Source organism: Solanum stenotomum, chromosome 1 (assembly GCF_019186545.1).
Source record: "Solanum stenotomum isolate F172 chromosome 1, ASM1918654v1, whole genome shotgun sequence".
Lineage (NCBI taxonomy): Eukaryota > Viridiplantae > Streptophyta > Magnoliopsida > Solanales > Solanaceae > Solanum > Solanum stenotomum.
Window position 1 is genome coordinate 93,995,986 of NC_064282.1, and position 24,018 is coordinate 94,020,003.

At 34.2% G+C, this 24,018-nt stretch overlaps 2 protein-coding genes across 6 annotated transcripts in view; both read right to left on the reverse strand.

Moving 5' to 3' along the window:
* The window catches only part of LOC125870993 (receptor-like protein EIX2), a 140,267-nt gene that overhangs the window by 71,502 nt on the left and 44,747 nt on the right, over positions 1–24,018 (reverse strand). The window lies entirely within an intron of this gene.
* On the reverse strand, positions 118–2,218 carry LOC125871249 (uncharacterized). Of its 2 annotated transcripts, none has more exons than XM_049551854.1 (3): positions 1,502–2,218; positions 874–971; positions 118–735 (listed from the first exon to the last, which is right to left on the reverse strand). In XM_049551854.1, the coding sequence occupies exons 1-2, from the start codon at positions 2,062–2,064 to the stop codon at positions 950–952; spliced, it is 585 nt and encodes a 194-aa protein (XP_049407811.1). In that variant the 5' UTR covers positions 2,065–2,218; the 3' UTR covers positions 118–735; positions 874–949. The 2 variants fall into 2 exon arrangements, with proteins under 2 accessions (XP_049407811.1, XP_049407806.1); XM_049551849.1 differs by having other exon boundaries at positions 874–1,070.

Consider the following 24,018-nt stretch of genomic DNA (forward strand, 5'->3'; position numbering starts at 1 on the left):
CTGGTTGTAAAATTTAAGTTGCACATAGTAGGGAGTGGATTTTCATTTCAAGTACTTTATGTAGCACCTGCTACATTGAAGGTAATCAACTACTATAAACATCAAAGCTCAACCAAACTTGCATAAATACATGGACATGCTACAAATTACATTATGACATGATGAATCATCATCCTCTAAAGCCTCCCTTGCTGTGCTAAATTTCACCTCTTTTCAATTAGATGGAGTAGCTACTGCAGCAGGATAGATCATCAAGGCAAGCCCTTTTGAGACAAATGTGGAAGAAGTCAACAAGATTCTAAAGTTTTGGATAGGCCGATAGGCTACTTGAAAATGTAAACTTCATTTATCTACTTGTTTAGCCGAATATAGCACGATCTCCTCATAAATGCTCAAGGACCCAAATGAGTTTCGTCTTTTATATCTAAACAGGAAGCAAATAGAATTCCAACCACCAGTAAAACACAACATTCCCAGAGAAAAAGAAAACAAGTACAAATAGAGCAAATTCTAGAAGATAATTTGAACTTTTGAAGCATCTCCAAGTATAAACTTCAAGTTAAGAATATGAATGCAGTATGTGTTGTGACATTATTCGCTGCCCAGCACCAAAATTTTGAGACTTTTCCCTGCTTTCACAAAAAAGAATCACATATAGGGTTAATGTATTTTCGTCTTCGAACAGAAGAAAAGGTTGAAAAACTGATACAGCCTCACACCATATGCGTTGCCAACCTAGAAATTCAATACATCATTTGTCAACATCTCAAATCAGATTTAAGAAAAAAGTAACCTTAAATCCATCAATGCAGAAACATTAGAAGGATTCAAGAGTGAGCGAAAATCTCAAAGACCAAAGGAAACTTAACAGACCTTATCATACTCAATATATGTGGGAATAAGCCACTTCTTCAATCAAGCCTTGAAGGGTTTCCGCATTGTTAGCCCATTAAGATGTGGAAACAATCCATCTACGATTTCAACCCAAGTCAGAATATTACATTCTTTGTGGATAAACTGACACTCTTTTACGCACTTAGACCACTTTAAATTGCCTTCTCCGTTTGAACCTACTAGAACTCAAAACACTCAGCAGAGTGTGTTCAAGCACATACTTAATCTCAGCCATTACCTAATTTTCTGTTTTTTGGGTTACAAAAACAGTCGACAGCCCAGTAAAAAATTTGATATAAATTTGAGAAATAAAGATGATGAGATGCAAATATTGATCATTTCTTTTTTAGTTTTCGCAATGCCTTTCACCACATTAGCAGCTACATGATTGCAATTGCCAACCAACTGCATAATTGCAGTTGCCAACCATATTGATGTACATTGGAAACTATTCATCAATCACTACAGCCTGAATTAATAATTATCATCAAAACACTAATCATTTTGAAATAAACTCAAAATTGTTAAGAGGCAACAAACAGCAGCACTTGATATGACAAGAGACTAATAATGTAGCATAAGATACAAGCAAAGCAAATAGTATAACCTGCTGTCCCGTGATTCAAAGTCACGCTCGCTGTCTCTCAACATCTCTTTCTCTCGCTCTCGCTCAATCCTCGAGCGACTACGGCTCCTCCTTGACCTCTCCCTCTCTCTATCTTTCTCCTTCTCTCGCTCCTTATCTCTATCTCTATCCCGATCTCTACTCTTCCTATCTCTATCACGTTCCTTCTCCTTCTCCCTGTCTCTATCCCTCTCTTTCTCTTTCTCCTTTTCCCTCTTCTCTCTGTCACGGTCTTTTGAGCTTCTCTCTTTGTCTCTCTCAGATTCCCGTTCCCTACTCCGATGCCTCGATGACCTTTCCCTATCTCTCTCCTTATCCTTCTCTCTGATGCTTTCGCCGTCGCCGCGAGACTTTTTGCTGCTCCGGCGCTCTCTATTGTCGTCGTCGGCGTATTCCTCACTTCCATCTCTCTCCCTTCGACGATAGCCTTTCTCGCTCTTCTCCTTCTCGGCGCTGCTGTTATTGTCTTTGTCTTTGCTCTTCGTAGAAGTACCGTTAGTCTCTTCCACAGTCTTCTCCAGATAATCGTACTCGTCGAAGTCCATTTGCGGTGATGCTCTCTGCCGGTTGGCCGATGGCTCGGTGTTCCGCCGGTGAAGTACTGGTTAGTTTTGACGGAACCCTAGGCCGTAGCGAACTCTGAGATTAGGGTTTTTGCAACTGGTTCGAAGCTGAGAGGCTATCAGGTCAGTTTTTCAGTAGTACTCTGTATATGAGGATATTTTCAAGTTTTAATATACTAGTAATTTTTTACTCAAATGGTCACTCAAATCTTAAGATTGCTCTATTTCCGTCCTCCTTGTATAATACATTGCCAAGAAAGTCCTTCATGTATATAAAAAAGGGAAAAAGGTCAAATATGTCCTTAAAATATTCGAAAATGTCTAGATATACCCCTTTTGAAGCTTGGCTCACTCGTGTCCTCGCTGTCCAACTTTTTGCATAGATAAGCTCTGCATAATGTTCCTTCCTTTTCCTGGAGTGGGTGATAGGGCAACTTAGATATTTCAAATGAAATTGACCTTTAGAAATACTTGTGCATTCTTCCACCAATTGTTTCTCCGTAGAACTTGCACTTTGATGTAAATAGAAAGCATTTTTCTCCTTGTTGACTTTCTGACCTGATTGAACTTCATACTTCTGCAAGATTGAGACTATTCTTTTCAAAGAGTAACTGTTAGTTGAAGCAAATATAATAGTGTCATCTATGTAAGCCAAATGATTAAGCTTAGCACTCCACTTTGGTAAACCATACCCCATAAATTGATCATCATCAAACAAAGTATTTAGGCCTCTGGAAAGCACTTCTGCCGATAAGATAAAGAGAGCAAGAGATAATGGGTCTTCTTGTTTCACTCCCCTAGTGGAATGAAAAAAATCATGTGCTTGGCCATTGATCAAGACTAAATACCAATTGTTGGAGATCAATCTCCAAACCAAATCAACAAACAATTTTGAAAAGCCCATTTTCCTTAAAAATTTCATAAAAAAGAACTAAGATACTCTATTATATGCCTTGGTCATATCAAGCTTTAGGATCACATTTGCAGGTTTACCTCTCTTTCTGATGTCAGAGACAATTTCTTGTGTCAAAAGCACATTTTCAATGATGCTTCTACCTTTAACAAAACATGATTGATTGTGAAAAATCAATTTGGGTAAATAAACTTCCAGTTTATCATGAACAACCCTGGATAGAATTTTATTAGTGAAATTACTCAGACTAATTGGTCTTAAATCAGAGAAGGACTGAATTTTTTCCTTCTTAGGTAATAAGACCAAATTAGTGTGAGTAATAAAACTAGGAAGAGAATTACCTCTGAAAAACTTTTGTACCATTCTGAAAATATCAGTACCCACTATCTCCCAACAACATTGATAGAAAGCACATGATAAACCATCATGACCACTTGTACTAACGACATTTAGATTGAAAATCGCTTTTCTGATTTCCTTAAGAGTTGGTTGCCTGCAAAGAATTACGTTTTCTGCCTCACTAATTATTTCAGGAATGTTACCTAATAAGGAAAACTCAATAGCATCTTTTTCTTGTAAAAACTAATAATGATAAAAGTTCTCAGTCTCTGCTGCAATTTCCTCTTCTTCCTCAATGCCAATTTCCTTGATTATTCTGAATTATGTGCAATTAGAGTTTTTTTCTTCTTCCCTTCACAATACTGTGGAAGAATCTTGTATTTCTATCTCCATTCTCGAACCAATCATACCCAACTTTTTGTTGCCAGAAGATTTCTTCAAAGTGGAAATACCTTTTAAATTCAGCTTGAGCTCTTTGAAGTACTTGTTTATTTTCACCACTGGAATGTTCTTTGAACAATTTTTCTTTAATTTTGACAATATCTTCTCTGATAACGAGTTGCTTAAAGATATCACCATAATATCTTTGCTCCATTTTGTCAAAGTAGTTTTCACTCTTTGTATATTTTCCTTGAAGGCTACGAACGGGTTTAATGACTCATTTTCTACCCATTTTGCCTCACCACATCAATAAATGATGCATTTTCAGTCCAGAATTTAAGAAACCTAAATGGTTTCTTATACCTTGCTGCACCTTCTTCACAAGTTAAAAGCATAGGGGTATGATCGGACCTGTTCTAGTTAGATGTTCCACTTTCATATGATTAAACCAGCCCTGCATTTCTTGATTAGAAATAATTCTATCCAATCTTTCAAAGATACACTCATTATTAGCTCTATCATTCCACCAAGTAAATGGGTTATCTCTAAATTGTATGTTGTTTAAATCACATGACGAAATACAGTTTTATAAGTCTTCATGATCAACATCACTCACCGGTAAACCACCCAGTGGAGGATTCAGGATTCGATGATCGTGGGTGCTCAATTCTTTTAACAAGCCAAAAAAAAATTCTTTCTAGAAGTTTACTACTAATATTTTTATAATTTAATTAATAAATGAAATACAAAAAATAAGAAAGTGGAAAAAGAAAAAGAAATATAAGCAAAATTTTGAAAAAGAAGTCAAGAAGTTTCTGTTGGCCTTTTTTCAACAAAAAGATAGATGTTGTCGTAGGGGATCGAACCCTCGATGAAGGGCAACAACGCTTCTAAAATCTGACTTCAAAACCACAACGCCCATGGAACACTTTGTTTAATGGGTGCTGAAACAAATCTTATATAAATTTTTCATTATTTTCTATATACATATATAAAGTTTCCATTGGGGTCAATGGGTGCTCGAGCACCTAATATTCTACAGGTGGGTCTGCCCCTGAAACCACTTATTTTTTCTTCTACATTCAATACAACATTGAAATCCCCTCCAACTACCCATGGACTTGTCATTCCTGTAGCCAATTGAAAGGTATCTTCCCATAACATGATCAATATTGCACTTAGCGTAAACTAATGTAACAAATAAACTGTGAATATAACTTTGATGATGTAATTGCAAAGTTAGTTATTGCTTAGTGTTCTTTATCACAATAGTAGTAAAATCATGGGTTGTAAAAAACCAAATTTTACCATTGCAATTTGACGTAGCCAAAGGCATCCTCAGTCTTCTCCTATATTTGTTAATATGTCTAGAGTTTTGAAATGGTTCCAATAGTCCAATAAAAGTGAACTTATGGAAACTATGAAGCATCTAAACTCTATGAAAGACTTGTTGAGATTTGACAGATATAATATTTCAAATTAGAGCCTTCATATTTCTTAGGAACTGATTTAACTCTCTTCGGCTGAACTTTGGTGGGCTGAGTATTTTCTCCATTACCCTGCTTCTTCCCCTTTCTGGCCCTTTTTAAAAGCTTTAGAGATATATTAGCTTCAATTGGTACATAATCCCATATCTTCTCTGATTCCTCAATTTCAATAACATCTTTAGAAATTTGGTTCTCTTTTGCTTCAAGGCTCTCACTTCTTCTAAATTATGAGACATAACATCATGTAAAACTCTATTGGAAGACTCTATTTGAATCATCTGGGACTCATCTATTTGAACCGCATTAGGAACTTCCAAAATTACCAACTCCATGTTTGAAAAATGATCTGCTTGACTGAGTATCAATTCCTTCTGTTGGTTGCTAATATTGCTAGAAACTACATGTTTATCTTAATCATTAGCATTAACCTCAATCTCACTGCTCTTGTACTTGATCTCTATCTACATTAATGTTGCTGGACTTTGAATCTTGACCTTTAATTATATTTGTGACCTCAGCCTCATTACTATTCTTCTGTGCTTCATGTTTATCAACGTTGGTGTTGTTAGACATTGGGTTCTGCCCTTTATCTGCATCTATGACCTCAATCTCATTGCTCTTTTGCTGCACTTCATCTCCTTTAATATGTTTCTGTATATTTGTTGTTCTTTGTTGTGCATGTTTATCAAGTACAATTATATCAATTTTCTTACCAAAGGACCTTGTGACTCAATCTTTAGAGGATTCCCCTTGGTGGAATATTCTTGAATCCTTATTAGTCTTCTTATTGCTATTGATGTCCTGCTCATTTCTTACTTGTAACTTCCCTTCTTTAACCTTCTCCTATCCATTTTGTGTAAGAGCATCAAATTTGTTCTTGATTGTTATATGTAGCTGATATTCAGAAGGTCTTAAATCTTTCATCACATCCCATTGTCCAGGGTCACCAACCACCCTACCACTTGACAAGACTCTAGCTTTGCCTTTTTGAAATCCATGCACATAACGGAGTTTAGCAGGAACAAACCAAGGATTTGAATTATTAATACCATCACCCCTATTATGTTGAAAATTTTCCACATCTCTAGGTTGTGGGATTTTGCGCATTCTGCATTCTTCTAAATCTTTCCATTCATGTGTAAATTTGCCTACCATTGCGAATTGAAGCTCTTCAATTTGATTCATTTTGTCAACCTCTTCCTCTGTCCATTTGATTTGTGGGATACCCCCAACCAGTGTAATATCTCTTATAAGACTGTAATGACTTTGTTGAGCCAATTGATTAAGAGATTCTGCAAATGAGAATTCTTTGGGAAGACAAGGGTTTAACAGTTTAGTACCAACTAAGGCCTTTGAAAGTAAAGGAGAAAATTCTGAAGTAGATGTTAGTAAATCAGCCATCGGAAAAGGTTGGCTGGCGGCGGGCGGACTCATACTCTTAGGGTTAAAATGCGAATTTTCAGTTGGAATATGCTTCTTGCATTATTTGTTCCACATAAAATTAGCCCATAAGGTATTCTGAGTCTTTTTGTTTTTGTTTCATTTATTTTCTTTAATTAAAAATTTGCTATGATTGTATTCTTATTCCTTAATAAAAATAAAAATATTACTAACTAATTATCTTTAGATGAAAAACATACAAAAAATAAAATAAAATATCAAACAGTTAGCCTAAATAAACATGTTAATAAGAAACAAAAACACTAATTACTTATTAAAATTTAAAGTGAAACAAACATAAATTTTTTGAAACAATCTCTTTGAAAAGGAAAGTTTATTTTAAAATATGATTTTTTAGTTTGAATTATGTAAAAATCTATTAAAATGAAATTAAGAGTAAATATTAAAAAAATCTAAAAATTATTTAAACATTGAGAGTAGTTGAGGAGAATAAAAAATGAGTTGTTTACACCTTTTATTTATTACAATTAATACTAAATAACTTCAGCACTTCTCCCTTTTCTCCAACTTAAGCAATTTTTTTTTTGGCAAAAGGGAAATATATAAATATATATATATATAATTACGTATTGGACATTACATTATCGCTATTAGTATTTGCGATTACATACAGATTACCAAAACGAGCTAACTTATTACAGGTAGACCATACCACTATTTTACTAGAAGACGCTCCAACTTGATCAGCTTGTAGCTTCTTCTTTACTATATCAGGTGGAGATAAGAGGATGCGTGGATTATTGGTCTGTGTTAGCTTGCAACCTGATCTGGACAAAACGTCGGCAACCTTGTTCCCTTGGAGGAGGCAATGGTGGATAAAAAAGTATATATACACTATTGTTGATCTATAAGATATAAATGCCTTCGTAATATGTGATAGAAGTCACTGCTTGTATATCCAATTACACTATTATTGATCTATAGGATAAAAATGCCTCTGTAATATGTGATAGAAGTCACTGCTTGTATATTCAATTGCACTATTGATGATCTATAGGATACAAAAGCCTCCTATATATATATATATACACACACACTATTGATGATCCATAGGATATAAAAGCCTCCGCATAAAGTATATATACACTATTGATGATCTATAAGATATAAAAGCCTCTGAATAAAGTATATATACATTATAGACGATCTATAGGATATAATTCACCCATAACTATCCCTGAGCCATTTCCCGCCCTATAGCTTATTCAATTATCTTTCCATAAAGTGTTGAGGGACACACCACAGTCTATCGTAGTCCTATTACGCTAAACACTATGTATATGCTGCAATGATCACTCTATTAATAACATTATTCAAAAAGGTGTGGATTGGTTTTATACCTCAAATGAAGCTTATCTCTATGATTTGGCATTTAGGTTTCTACAAGTTTGTAAAATTTGTCTATGTACATTTATTTGTTATAAACTACTTTACATGTATATTCTCCTATTTATATATACATTTTTTATATATACACTAGAAAGTAATGGCCCGTGTCAGCACGGGCCCAATATTATTATGTAATATTCCTTTTATTTTTGTTAAATTTGTTTTTACGTGAAATTGGAGAAAAAAATTTGATGAATCTATCGGTGTGTTCTGTAAAATGTTAATTTTCTATATTTGATGAGCTAAAATTTTTGCAACATATTTCCTCTAGAAAATAAGTTTTTTTTTTCTTTTGAAATGAGGAAATGATTTCTATAATAAATATCATAACTTGATATCAATTAAAAGTTGGATTACAAGTATGTAGCATAAGATAACCTTGCATAATAATCGTTTGTTGATATTTTAAGGAACTAAGTTTTACAAGATAGTTATGTACACTTATTTTACATAATAACAAAATGTGATATATTGTATAGACAGTTAGTTGAGATGCAGATTGAGTTGTTTTTATCTTTGATCAAAACATTAAGACTTTATACATATGAGAGAAGAAGAAAAAATATTATTCATAAATTACAAGATTGGAAAAAGAATCAAATTACGGTTGCTTGAAATAGGAGGTATGTACATACATGAAAGCAAGTGTACAATTACTTCAATATAATGACTTAAGAACCAAGTGCAAGGCTGATAAGGCTAGGTAGATAGATATTGTTTTCGAGGTCGACCAAAGCAGAGACAAATTGCAATAAACACAAATACAAGTAAAGTTGTCGATCGAGTTTATTCTTTAAGTTCACAAAGAAAACACAAGCACAAATCTTCTTGTGGTTCATCTAGGAAAATGACCGCAGACTGGCACTACTTTTACTTGAAGTTCCTTCATCATTCAGCTCTTTATTGGTAAACTAAGAAGTGATTGACTGTACAGAGAACTATCTCCAAACTATCTCTAATGCATCGATTAATAAATGAAAAGGACAAACGTAGTTGTTTTACACAATTCAAGTAGCTCATATATCATAATACTCTGAAAAACTATATGAGCTCTAAGGCAGTAAATTGATCACAATAATCAAACTACTTTCACTGCTAGTAATATAAGTAAATGCAACAAACTATCAACCACAACTACACAAAGGCCAAGATATATATATATAAATATGGTCCCAGCAAAATCTATAAAATGGAAGATTTTTTGTACTATAATGTAATAGTCTAGTTTTGTGACTTCAATTGTGGCTTAAGATTTATAGTCTTTTATCATAGTTTTGTGCTCTTTTAACCGAAGACCTTTTGAGGAATAGATTATAATGCCCAAAGTAAAGACACCCTGCACATACCGAGAATCACTTCAAATGATACATTCAAGAGTTAAAAAAAAAAAACTTGCATTGAACCGCTGTTGAACTATGTCTTGAAAGTGTTAAACACTTTAGCCTGTTTTACCTCTTCTCAAATCTAACTCGAACAACAGAAAAAAATTGTGTGGGACATCACAAGAGCTTAGAATCAACAAGTTTAAAGGAATGATATTGCTACCTATACACAAGTACACCAATATATGATAGGCTTATTGTATTGATTAGACTAACTAATAGTGTATATGCAATCACTTACGGTGCTCACTTGTTTTTATTAAAAATCAACGGCAACATCAAAGACAAATTTGAGGCGAAACAGAGAAGAAAGAGCATCTCAAATTTCTGAATTCAACAAAGACGCAATTCTTATAGTCCAACCGATAACCCTACAAATCTAAAACAGAAGAATCGAATTGGGTCTTGATTTTCATTAAAATTTATGAAAGATGGAGAGAAATTTCAAAACCACAACCCAAAAATATAACCAAAAAGCAGAAAAAGATAACAAAAAACTGCACATTTCTTAATAACACAATATAATCATTTACTTATACAACAACAACACATGCAGAAAAACCAAACAGAAAAACTTGATTTTTTTTGCTTTGCAAAATAAAGAAGAAAAGAGACAGAGCATCAACTCTCATAAAATGTCCTAAATGCACATCAATTTGGCAGCATTGCTACGTGTCTCTTCCAAAGCAGTATTAAGACACGTATGCAGCCTTTATTGATGAATTTGGTAGTGTAAATGACCAAAAGACCCTTATTCTTTTATAAAGATGGCAAAAATCAGTCATCTTGCTGTCTCTTCTATATAAGTAAGTAAAAGTAAAGTATAATAAAAAGAAATAATTTAAATTAATTTGACATTTTTCTTAATAAATTATTTATTAGGAGTTTATTTTAAAATATAATTTTATTAATTATACTTTAAAAATATAAATATGACTATTAATAATCTTATATAGTTATTTAATGATATATATAATATTAAAAAATAATTCGTTTTGAATATAAAAGCTAAATAATAAAATTTCATTAAATTATTTAACTATATGTAGAGAATAAAAATGGAAATATATAGAAACTCAATAAAGTTATCATTGTATAGGTGTCAATTGTAAAATTAAATGGACCCCACTATACTCAATGATAGAAGGCATAATATGTAATTTAGTAGAAAAGTGTAGGGTTGTTTCTAAAGATGTTAAGAAGGTCCAAATAATAAGGCTCATAGTACAATTTTTTCTATGCAATACTTATCACTTTGAGAAGTTGGAATGACAAAAATATCCCCACTTGCCAATTGAATGACCAATAAGCAGCCTTTGAAACTCTCTCTTCTAATATATATATATTTATATAATATATATCGATGTATATCCTTACCCCTCTTAAAAAGTGTTCTTATAGAACTTTTCATAGTAGGCAGTATAAGCCCTTCTATACTCTACTTTATCAAGTATGGTGATACTAATTGTCACGACTCGAGCCTACACCCTGGACGTGGCCGGCACTCGAAGACCATTGCTGGTCCCCAAGCGAACCCTTATCCTGGCTGACTACAAGCGGAAAACGGATTCAAGCATACAAAGCTTAAAAACTGAAATAAAAGTTCATAAGACTTAAATACAAACTTTAAGTCCAAAGAAAACTATGTATAATAAAATATATACAACTCGCCATAAAAAGACAACTTTAGTCTTTAAAACATTTAATAAAATAAATGATACAGACTTCTCAACTATACTGATTATCTATGAAGCCTCTAACTGATAAAGATGAAAGTCGGGACAAGACCCGCGACATCCTAACAACTGATATAACTGAAAGGTAAATGAAATCCTCCGAAAGCAAGGAGGCTCACCATAGCTAACTCGAACTCTCGGATGTATCAACGAAGCTCCTGTTGATGATCCGGAATACCTGTGTCTGCATCATGAGAAGATGCAGGCCAAATGGCTCAGTACGTGGAATGTACGAGCATGTAAGAGGAATTCTAAAACATAAACGTAAGCTTGAAACTTGATAGAAATGAAACATACTTACCTCTTCTCAAACTTACTCAACTCAAGGAATACTCAAGGGTACTCAAAACTACTCAAACTTACTCAACTCAGAAGTACTCAAGGATAAGATACTCAACTCCGAGATTAGATACTCAACTCAAGGATATGATATTCGACTCAAAGATATGATATTCGACTCTGGATACTCAACTCTGGATACTCAACTTTGAATACTCAACTAAATATGACTGAACTCATTTCAATATAAAGCAATTTAAAACAAGTGCAATATAAAGAAACAAACTGTTTAAAAACATGCTGTCAAATCTGTGTGTATGCAAGGATACAACATAACTCTGAAATGTATATAAAAATACAATAAACTGATGTATATAAAAATACAATAACTTCTGTGGGAGTTTCTCTAACCGACAACCATCACATAAGAGCTATAGTGATGATACAGCGATCTACCTCACGCTGCCAGCGCATCCTATACCCGGCCAAAGGTATAGGACCTGAACTGCCTAATGGATCCACTAGTCTATTTCGAAAAAGGTTCATCTAAAAAGTATGACCCTTTTCTACCCATGGTGGCTACATGGTTTATGGAGGCTGTGAGTTGTCTAAACTCTCCCCCATATCGGTGCTCAATACTACTCCCAAAAATATACTAGCTCTTATGTTTTAAAAACATACTTCTTTCTGCTGATTTGAGATAATTGCTCAAAAACTTAGCTCAAAGGCTATCTTGGAAATCTCAGTTTCCCTGCTTGCTTCATTTAGAAAGCTATTACTCTTTTCTGAAAACTAGCCCGAAGGCCCTTTGGAAATCTCAGTTTCCGTTCTTATTTAAATGTGAAAACATTTATAAACTCTTTGGGAATACTTAGTCCCCATATACTTTTGAAGAAAAAGACTTCAAACTTTACTCTTTACTCTTTACTGAACTCAAAACTTAAGTCTTAAAACAAAGTTAAAACGTTTGTAAAAGACTTCTTAAAATATGGTTCATACCGAATTATGGACATGAACTACTCAATGCAAGGTTTTCAATAACCATAGATAGAACTCAAATACTTGGAACTCAAGAACTTCAATGATATTACTAATTTCAAGAATGCTCAACTCAGAGGGTTCGTGCGGAATTATAAGCATGAACGACTCAACTCAAAGACTCAAAGATACTTCTCTTCTCAAGACTGCTCGACTTATAGGATTCATGCGGAATTATGGGCATGAACAATTCAACTCAAAGACTTTATGGGTAACATGTAATAGTCCCATGCTTAGAAATATAATCTCAAAGGGGATTAGGAACTCAATACTCAAGACTTAGAACTTGAAGATACTACTCCTCTCAAAGATACTCAACTTCTGGAGTTCATGCGGAATTTATGGGCATGAACGACTTGACTCGTAGGTCTACATAACATTATGAAACTCATGTATGTGACTCTTCTCATTCTCTGACTTACTTCCTCAAAACTTAGTTCAAATCGATAGTTGATCTCAAAGGATTCACAATTGAACTCAAAGGCTTCCTTGAACTCTACTCTTAACTCTCTCTTGAATTTGAATTATGAATTCAAGAGTTATGATTCATGATATGAAGGATCTCAATAACAATATAGCTATTCGATAATTAGGAATATAACTTTTAAAAGAAACGTGAATTCAAGAACTCAAAATCAACTTATCTCAAGAATACTCAAATCTAGGGAAAGTTTCCTAGATTACTCTTTTACTGATCTGAAAGTAGATGTAGGGTGTGAGGACGAACTAGTCCAACACTATGATAGCCTTACATACCTAGAAGAACAAGATTATTGAAGAATCTTGAAGAATCTTTAAGAATCTTGAAGAAGAACTTGATTAGAAGCCTTGAAACCCTAGCTTGAAGGTAAACAATCAAGAAGACCTTTCTTGAGATTCTCGAGTTAGTTTCTTAAAATCTCTATAGCCAAAAATTATGATTTTCATGAGTGAAGATGAAAATCTGATTGTTTTGAGCTTTTTATTAGTCAAGAAATTCGTTGATGGTTTTCTTGGAGGTAAAAAGACAAAAACCGATTATTTTCAATATTTTCCCGTCGGCTAATTCGTAACAGCACTGTATAGGTTACTAAAATAGTCATAACTTTTTACTCAGATATTGGATTGACGTGAAATTGGTGGGGTTGGAAAGTAGATTCAATTACCTTTAATTGGATAGGTTATGGCTCACGTAACTCTTAATATTCTAAGAGATATGGTCATTTAAAGTTGACCTAAGCAGAATCTTACTTCAAAACTTAATAAACTTCAAGAACACTTATCAAGAACTCATCAAGAACTTAAATCCATAAATTTCAAGAACGAAATTACGCTGAATAAATCATGATTGGCATGTGGGTGAAAGAACCCAACACTATGGAAGCTTACATACCTCTTAGGGATCAAATCCATGGCGAAAATCCGCTACAACACGCAAAAATCTCGACGAACGCTTGATCCTCTCCTCTTTTCTCCTCTTTCTCATCTTTTCTCTTCTTGAACTCTCAACTAAAACCCTAGGTATATTTTAGAATTATAAAACTGAACCTAATCAGATTAGACCCCTAAAATATTACTAAAAATGAATTAAATCTGTTTTGTTAAGGAAAAGACCAAAATACCCCTCTAAAACCCGGTTTTGACTTTCCTTAACTGGACAGCCTAACTTCAAAAGGCCATAGTTCACTCATTCGACCTTGAAACTTATCAAACTCGGCGGCGTTGGAAAGATAATTCAAAGATGTTTCCTACGGTAACTGGTAGAACGCCTAAATCATCTTGAGCTAGGATTTATGGTCGTTTGAAGTCAACCCAAAACTCATACTTAGCTTAACTTGTAAAATTTCAGATTTTGCTATTTCCAATTTAATTCTTTTTGGAACTCAAGGTGCTACATCTAGTGACCTTAACACTTAAGAAATTTTAATTCCTCGGTAAAATCTCACTCACTACGATGAACGGTTCGAGTCTTAGTTCAAAATAATTTCTGGGGTGTTACACTAATTACTTGAATTTTCTAATCACAGAACTTTCTAACTACCTGGGCATGAATCTTCTAGATTGGTTTAGACGACCAGAGGGTATAGAAGATGTCAATAAATCTTGTTTTCCTGAGTTAATGTCAGATGAGGTTATAGAAGATAATAAAGCCGATCTATCATCAGATGGGGAATATAGGTTTGATAGGAGGGATCTCCTCAGGATTGTTTGTGGGATATACCTCTTAGGATATTTCATTTATTGTACGGATTACTTCTTTTAAACACTCTTAGTTAAATTACTTATATAAGGAGCACCCCACACTTATTATTAATTACCCCTCCCGGGTAGGGATTAGGTATACATTGGTAAAGACTCTTTACTTGGAGGGTCGAACTCTATGCTAAGAATAAGCAAGGGGAAGGAATTGTCCATGGGATGGACAACGAAGTGTATCGATCCTCCCCGGCTTCTTATCTTGAGCCTTGCTTAATTATTGATCTCAATAGCTACATCACCCACGGAATTTGAAGAACATAAAGGATCATGAGTCATATATTCCGCGGAAGGCCGTTCCTGTCAAGGTTGTATGTCTTTTCAACAATATTCCCCGGCCTCTTCTCTTGAGCCTATCTTTCCTAAAAGTCTTGTTGGTATTGTCTTATTAAAGTGTTGAGGGACACAACACAGTCTATCCAAGTCTGATTACGCTATAAAAAAATGTATATATAGTTATGTTTAGTCTTCTAAAAGTATTATTCAGTCAAGTTTATTTATGGATTCTCCCGGTTTTGAATTATATCTTTCTGATTTGGGTTTGCGGTTTCTATAATATTCTAGAAATCATCTTTTACTATTTCATTATTATAAACCACTATACTGGTATATTTACCTATCTTTATCTTTTCTATTTATTCATCAGTAGATATATTAGCTTCTTCGTCTTAAAACCCTTTATAATACATTTTATGAAGTTATGTTTATTTATGCCCCTTATACTATATATTCTCAAGAATGGTTATATAGATATCTTAGATAGTCTATACATAGAACTATCTAACCGCGAAGTTGAATTGATAGATTATCTTCGAAATGCTGAGGTTATAAAAGGTCAAAATCAATCCGATTTGATCGAAGATGTTCAAGATATCAGGGGTCTAGTTATAGATGGCAACTCTGATGCCCTGAATTCTCCCTCCGCCATTGGCTCGATCACCCCCCAGGCTACCGGGTTGGCGTGGGTGAGCGTTGGTTAAAAGACCGTTTTCAGGGGCTCGTATCCTACGCTAAATTAGGATAAATAGTAGCTATGTTTTCACCACTTATTTGGCTGCATATTTTCTAAGAGTGCTATGGCCTCAATTATTTGGAAGAAAGTGGCAAAATGTATTCTATCCTAAGAAAAAGTAATTCTATTATCAAAAAACATGAAATAAGAAATGGAAAAATATATTCTATCATAAAAACTTTTATCAAAAGACTATATTAAATTTCACTTAGTAAGGATTTTTATTACACCGAAAATTTAGGATTAATATTTGATTTCTCCTATTCTTTATTAATTAATGAAGAAAAATAAATATCTATTATAGCTTTTTATTTCTTTCAATTGTTCTTTATTGTTTTCCATATGATTCCCTTTTATTTAATTAAGCTTGAAATATGTTTAGTAATATATTTTAATATTACTAAAGGTAAAACTATCCTTTCTGTTATTTTAATATTTCGTTATTAATAAAAATCATCATGTAAATTAATAGAGTTGAATACCATTTCCTGTACTTAAATACTCCATTTCTATTACTCATTGATGAGTAAAAAGTTATAATTGTGTTTGTTAAGACTCGCTCTTCTATACTTCATTTAGCTAATGCATCTGCTGCTTGATTGACTTCTCTATAGTAATGTCAGTTAACATGATGCAGAATGTTTTTAATAGCATTGATGATGCCATGGAGGTTTCCTTTGACAGCTTTTCAAGGAAGGAAAAAATCACGATCTGTCTCACAAGGTTTCAACTCAACTCTATTTCACCCAAAATAGAGCAAATTCTTCAGATTACAGATCTCTAGTAATTTAGGAATCAAACTCTGAATCTCTTCCCCCCTTATTGTAGTAATTCTACTACAAGCAAAAGAACTAAACAATAACTTTATGTCCCACTAAACCAACTAACTCTAGTCAACTTAGACTTCATGAACCCAACATAGCTAAACCTAGCTAAAACCCGTTGTGTTCTAAGATGAAATTCTGATCATACAAGATTAACCACCGAAATATACATCCTAGCAACAGCTAAGAACAATGATAACTCAACCAGGTCCTCTGGCTATTCTTGAGCAATATTCCTTTAATTTTGAGAGAAAAGCTTTTTCCTTTTTAAAAAATCTATATTTCAAACAAGTGTTTGTGATACAATCGAGAATGGACATATTATAGGATAGCACAAACACACAATGCAACTCCATTGGCTGTGGGAGACGTGCACCAATCACAACAGGCAGGTATTGCAGAGTTGTAGGCTTTTGGACAGCTGTAGTTTTTCTTGTACGGATATTTTTAGTTTCGTTGGGATCCGGTCCAAAGTTTGTTCGATCATCAAAACTACAGATACAACTTAAAATAACAGGTTCCTAAAACCCGATTTTGTACAACACATGATCATCATTTGTGTCTTCTTTGCTTCCTGAATCTGATTCCCACAGTGGTGTCCCGTAATCAGCCCAAATATCAACTTGTGGGTCATACTCGCTGTTAAGTACCAATTCAGGTTCCATATACCTTTTTGTTTCCCTGAGCAGTCCCTGTTTTTCGTTCACGCCTTTTTCCATATACCTTTTTGAAACTCAATGCTTTTCTTTTATTCGGACACCCTTTTTAATTTACTCTTTGGCACTATCTATGCCATACTTGGTGTTAATTAAGTTGATTATTCTTTGGAATAATTTACTTGCTTTGTTACACTTTTGTGCTAAAGGGTACTCATGTTCAAGTGTAGCATTGCATCTACTCTTTTGTGAGACAAGTGATGGTGCATAAACTAGATGTCAAAATGAATAAATAGCCTATAGAAATCTCTGTGTAAGCTCATGTCTTTCGAGCTGAAAGAAAAGTGAATCTGATAGACTTGATAATATTCAAAATCTGTTATTCGCAAGCTGCCTTCACCTCAATAGTAAACTCTATTCCTTTCTATTCTATTCTAGATTGTAACCATTGTTAATACACCATGATCGCAACCTTTAAAGAATGTTGATCAACAATACAACTTCTTTTTATATTAAACTAATAATAAGGGATTGCACGTGATGTCACATGTTGTCTCAGTGGTGGAGCCAGAAATTTCATCAAGGGTGTTCAAGTTTTTTTTTTTTTTAATAAGTGAGTTGAATATTATTTGTTTAACCTAGGGATTCTACCATGAACAGTCTCAACATTTGTCAATATCAAATATAAACAATCAAGTTTTTTTTTCTTTTTGATGCATTGATTTTATATGATAAAAATATATGATTATTGGTTTTAAAGTGAAATATTGATAGAACAAATGCGTCTAGCTTTACGAAACATAAATCACACCAGTAAAAAAAAAATTCTTGAAAAGAGAAGAAGTAAAACGCATGTATTGATTTTAACTTTGGGTTTAAAGTTGTTAACATATATAAACACAATTTTTTAAAGTAAAATGTTGGCTTTTTTGTTTTCACCATTCGAAAGTGCATTATATCCTAGATAAAAATTAGAAATACATGATATCTAAATATTCAAAATTAAAATAAGGGAAAATGCATAAGTACCCCCAGCCTATGCCCAAAATTCCTGAGAAACACCTAACCTTTACTAAGGTCCTATTACCCCCGAACTTATTTTATATATAATTTTTTACCCCTTTTCGGCCTACGTGGCACTATCTTTGAAAAAATTGTCAACACGCGTTGGGCCCACAAGATAGTGCCACGTAGGCCGAAAAGGGGTAGAATATTATATATAAAATAAGTTCGGGGGGGTAATAGGACCTCAGTAAAGGTTAGGAGTGTCTCAGGGATTTTGGGCATAGGCTAGGGGTACTTATGCATTCTCCCTAATATTAAATAAATTTTTAAACATAAATACAATATTCAAGCCAAAATTATATATTGAGTTTTGCTGAATCCACAACTCTGTTTGGTGAATCTACCCTATGATAAGTACATGCTACTTTTTTTTTTTTTAAATCAAAAGCCATCACCAATAGGTTGTGAGCCTACGAGTGTGGGGGGTTTTGCTAGACCCATACCATGTAAAATATAAGTAGAAATACTTACAAAAGATTAGAGGGGGACATGGACCTTGCCTCTAATGAGCAAAAGAGATTGATCAAACAATCTAAAGGAAAGGAAGTAGCCTATACAAGTTCCTTTCCGGGAGTACAACAAATAATTAGCTAACAAAAAAATTACATTTCTCAAATCTTCTTCTAATTGTAGGGAGTTGCCATTTATCGAGTTGAAATAATCCCCTTGCCTCTCTTGGGAGTTCTTGAAAAGAGTGATAGAAGGTACTATTTCCACTTGAAGAGGCATATTTAGCCAATAAATCCGCCACTTGATTGGCTTCTCTAAACAGTGAGAAAAATGGTGATTTGTGCCTGTCAAGAAGTTGGTAATTCTGTCCACAATGTGCTTAATCTTCATATTGTTGGTTGATTTGTTCCTCAACATATTTGCAATAACAAGAGAGTCCAATTCAATTTGCAGGTTGTTATAACCATGGTTGATGCACCATTTAATACCATAATCAACAACTAATATCTCAGCATGATTGTTGATGTTGCATTGTACAGGAAAGGAGAAGGCAATAATAATGTTACCATTACCGTGTCTTACTATCCCACCTATTCCTGCTCTCTTCTCATTGCTAAAAAAACTGCCATCCGTATTAATTTTCACCATTCCCTTCTGAGGTCTAATCCAGCAAACAGAGCTACATCTAATAGGTGGCCTGATTCTCTCGATCTTCTCACAAATTCTATTCCAGCTTTCCTTCGTGTCGATGGAAGGAAAGGAATCATGAAGCACAACTTTAATATTCCATGTACACTGAGTAACCATTTTATAATGATAAAACTTGTTGTTATTCCCATATCTACAACCAGTCCAAGCTTTCCAAATCTCCCAAAAAATTAATATTGGGGTGGCTTTCAGGATCAATTTATGAATCTCATTGCTTGGTTTTGTTTTCCACCAATTGTTGAGAATATTTCGAGCATGTACTTGTTGATGTATGATGCCAAGAGGTCTTCCTAAAGTTCTCCAAATATGCTCAGCTTCTTTCCCCTCGACGAAGACATGTTGTATAATTTCACCCTGGGGCATCGGACAACATACACAATCTATGTCGTCTTGAGTTCCAAATTTAGCTCGAGCCTCTGTGAAAGGTAATTTTTTGGCAATTAGCCTCAAGCATAAGAAAGACATTTTAAAAGGAATAGAATTGTGCTAAATATTATTAATAAAGTTATCTCTGTCTGTGCTCTCTAATATTTTCCAGGCAGAAACGTTAGAGTATTGGCCATCTTCTGAATTGGTCCATATTGCATAGGCTTTCCTGTCATCAAGACCCAAGTCAATAGAAGTAATATGTAAGGCAATATTACAGGGAAGGGTAACATATAACTTTTGGATATTCCATCATTGATTAACCAGGAAGTCTTTGACTTTGAGTTAAGTGTTCTTGCACATTTTAAAACCACATTACCACCTATATTCTCTTTTGCAATTCCATGAATAATCTCCTGAGCGAGCATAACATTATCNGCATAAGAAAGACATTTTAAAAGGAATAGAATTGTGCTAAATATTATTAATAAAGTTTTCGCTTTGTCTGTGCTCTCTAATATTCTCCCAGGCAGAAACCTTAGAGTATTGGCCATCTTCTGCATTGGTCCATATTGCATAGTTTGTCCTGTCTTCAAGACCCAAGTCAATAGAAGTACTATGTAAGGCAATATTACAGGGAAGGGTAATATATTACTTTTGGATATTCCATCTATGATTAACCAGGAAGTCTTTGACTTTGAGTTTAGAATTTCTGCTAGTGATATAGTTGGGGAAACTTTGAGCAAGAGGACCTAATTCTTGTTCACTTTTTGTCCAGAAATCTTTTCATAATTTTTGATATACTTCATGATCAACTTAATAGAATTAGTATTGCCGCTACTAAAAATAACAATATCATCAGCATAAGCAAGATGCGTAATTTGAGGACCATTTTTATGCATAGAGAAAGGGATGAAATTGTCATGATGAACTAAACTGTTCAAAGATCTAGAAAGAACTTTAGCAGCAATAATGAAAAGGGACGGGGAAATAGGATCACCTTGTTTGAGCCCTGGAGTGGAAGTGAAAAAACCATGTCTAGTACCATTTATAATAATGTAATAGCAAACATTAGAGATGTTCCTCCAAATCAAATCAATCCAATCATTATTAAAGCCAAATTTTTTTTAAAACCTTGATTAAAAAAGACCAAGAGAGCCTGTCATAATCTTTAGCCATATCTAATTTTAAAACAACATTACCACCTATATTTTCTTTTGCAATTCCATGAATAATCTCCTGAGCGAGCATAACACTATCAATAATAAGCCTACCAGAAACAAATCCACTTTGATTTTCAGAAATCAATTTGCCAAGTAACACGTTGATTCTATTAGCTAAAATTTTGGAAATGATCTTGTTAGTAAAATTGCTTAAGCTAATAGGTCTAAACTCGGCAAAATTAGTAGGAGACTCAATTTTTGGAATCAAGGTCAAACATGAATGAGTATAGAATTTAGTGAGATTCTTACCCTTGAAAAATTCAATAACAAACACAATAACATCAATGCAGATAATAGGCCGAATTGTCTTTGGAGGTGTTTGATGGCAATTTATTGTCTCCTTGAATCCACTTACCTCCGTCATTCTTAATTCTTGGAATTTGTAACCTTCTCCTTTTAGTCTTTAAGACACTGTGAAAGTAGTTGGTGTTTTTATCACCATCTTTAAACCATTGTAACTGAGTTTTTTGTCTCAACTTGGAATCATGCATGTTCAACCATCTAACGTACTCTGCATATCATTAATATTACTGTTCATATCAGTAATACTTTCCCAAAGATCCTTCCTTTCTATATCTGAGCATTTGGCATAGACTGCTGTTACGAAAATGCCTCTATCACTGGGAGAGATGAAGAGTTAACTATTGATCAGTGTTGGCAATGACCCCCATTGTTCCAAAAGCACCACATCTGTCCATTGTTGTTAGCCATACAATGTTGAAAACCAAAATACCTTTTGTAACCATTTATCTTGGTCATATCAATAAAAGGTTCATATATAGCTACATAAGCCACTTTATTGATGTTGACAAGTTTTTTGAGTCTAAGATTTGATTTTTTTTCTTGATTTTCATCAGTATCCTTCTTGTCATGTTGTTCGTCAGCTTCATTGATCAAGTTTTGTACCCTCTTGTTGTCTATTACTAGTAGCCTGTTTTTTCTTAATTCTGTAGACTCTTTGTGGTATTATGGTCTTAATCATAACTTTATTCTTCTTTTTGGAATTTTTCTTTCTGCTCGTATATATACAATTTGATGGTTATCATTTTCAGAATCAGTTTTCGAGTCCCCGAACCTCTTCTTCATTGGTGTTTTCTACCAAATACATACCAAACACACCTTGAGATATGTTATGAGAAGTTGTTGTCTCTTTCCAAGATAAGCCAATTCCTAGAAGGACTCGCCTTTTTAGTTTGGATTTCGAGAGTTACATTTTTAAATTTAAATAGTGAATTTGGATATGAAAAATTCAATTTCTTAAAAATAAAACTTACGTATATGAAAACTACATAATTGAAGAGGCTTAGAATTGGAAATTTTCATTTTTTGGAAAGAATTTAAAGTTTTGGAAATTTTGGCTAAGTATGGAAAAATGTGAATTTTTGACCAACTTTGAACAGCCATAAGTTCTAGCTCAGGATGAGTTAGGTGGAATTCCAGTTATGGTTGCATAGCCCTCGGAACGATCTTTCCAACGCCGCCGAGTTTGCTCAATTCCGAGTTCGTATGAGCGAGTTATGGCCTTTGAAAGTTGGGCAGTTGACAAGGAAATCCGTCCGGGAATCATTAAGGGCATTTTAGTCTTTTCCCTAGCCAATTCTTTTGGGATTATATTGTTGTATAGGGCTGATCTTTGGATCATTTTTGTTCCATTCTAAGAGAGTGAAGGCTAGGGTTTGAGAGTGAAGAAGAGAAGAAGAAGAGAAGAAGAGAAGAAGAAGAGAAGAAGAAGAGGAAAAATCGAGGAGATCATCAAGTTCCACCAAGATCATCGTGGATTTTCGTCGGGGGTGATCCCTAACAAGGTATGTGAGCTTTCAGTGTTGGGTGATCCTTTCCCCCACACACCTAACCCCTTTTATTCATTAAGAAAGGATTGGCTTTGTTGTTAAAGTTGTGAGTTGTTGTGGTTGAAGTTGTTAAAGTTGTTAAAGTTGTTAGTTGTTGTTGTTGGAAATATGGTTGGTTGTGGAACATATTTGGATTGTGTTTTGAGTGGTATTCTATTGAATGTTGAGGGATATTATGTTTCTAAGTGATTGGGGCTGGAACCCTTGAGGTTAGAGGATTTAGAGTTGGAGACGTGAAGGAGAAAGTCGGGCAGCTTGCGAGGAGCACGTCCGCGTCGCGGACTTGTTCCCCCTGTGAACAAAAATCTTCTCCGCGTCGCGGACAGGACGCGGACTCCACTGTTTTCAGAATTTATGTTCGAAGATTTTCTTTAGTTTGGCTGTCCCAAATCATTCCTAAATCATTCCTAAGCATCATGGGGTCCTTCCAAATACCAATCAAGTCCTTGAATCCATAATTAAATTCAAGAAAGTTAGGATCAAGTCAAGTGAAGTTAGAAGTCAAGTGGAGTTAGGACCAAGCTTAGAAGTTAAGCAAGTCAAAGCAAGTCTTTAGAGCTTTTCAAGAGTCGTTATTAAACGTCTTAACGTCGTTTCAAGTTTCGAGTTGAGTTAAGAGTTTCAAGTCAAATCAAAAGCAAAGAGTTCAAGTAAAGTAAGGAATAAAGAGTCGAGTCCATTTCTCCAAAGTTATTAGGGAACTATGTACTTCCCAAAGAAGTTCTAAATGTTTGTTTTTACATTTAAGCAAGAAAGGAACCATGTTTTCCAAAAGAGCCTTTGGGCTAAGTTTTGAGTAATTATCTCAACTAAAGAAAGAAGTTATTTTAAAAGCATGAGCCAAAGTATTTTTGGGAGTAGTATTGAGCACCGAATTGGGGACACGAGTTCATATTAACTCGACTCTCCATAAGAACCATGCGCCAACATGGGACTTGACGTATCATTCTTTTTAGATGATCACGCAAGATTAGGCTAGTGGATCCACTAAGCAAAAGTAAGGTCCTATATCGATGGCAAGGTATAGGATGGTCCTTTGGCAACGTGAGGTAAAACGTTGTATCATCACTAAGGCTCGTAGTGGTGGTTGTCGGTTAAAGAACCTCCCACAAAAGCTGTATTATGTTTATAAAAGAAAAGTT

Coding starts and splice junctions, on each gene's coding strand:
- LOC125871249 (XM_049551849.1), bottom strand. CDS start 2,064: ATGGACTTCGACGAGTACGATTATCTGGAGAAGACTGTGGAAGAGACT. Junction 1,071..1,501: donor TTTGAATCACGGGACAGCAG/GTTATACTATTT, acceptor GAGTTCTAGTAG/GTTCAAACGGAGAAGGCAAT.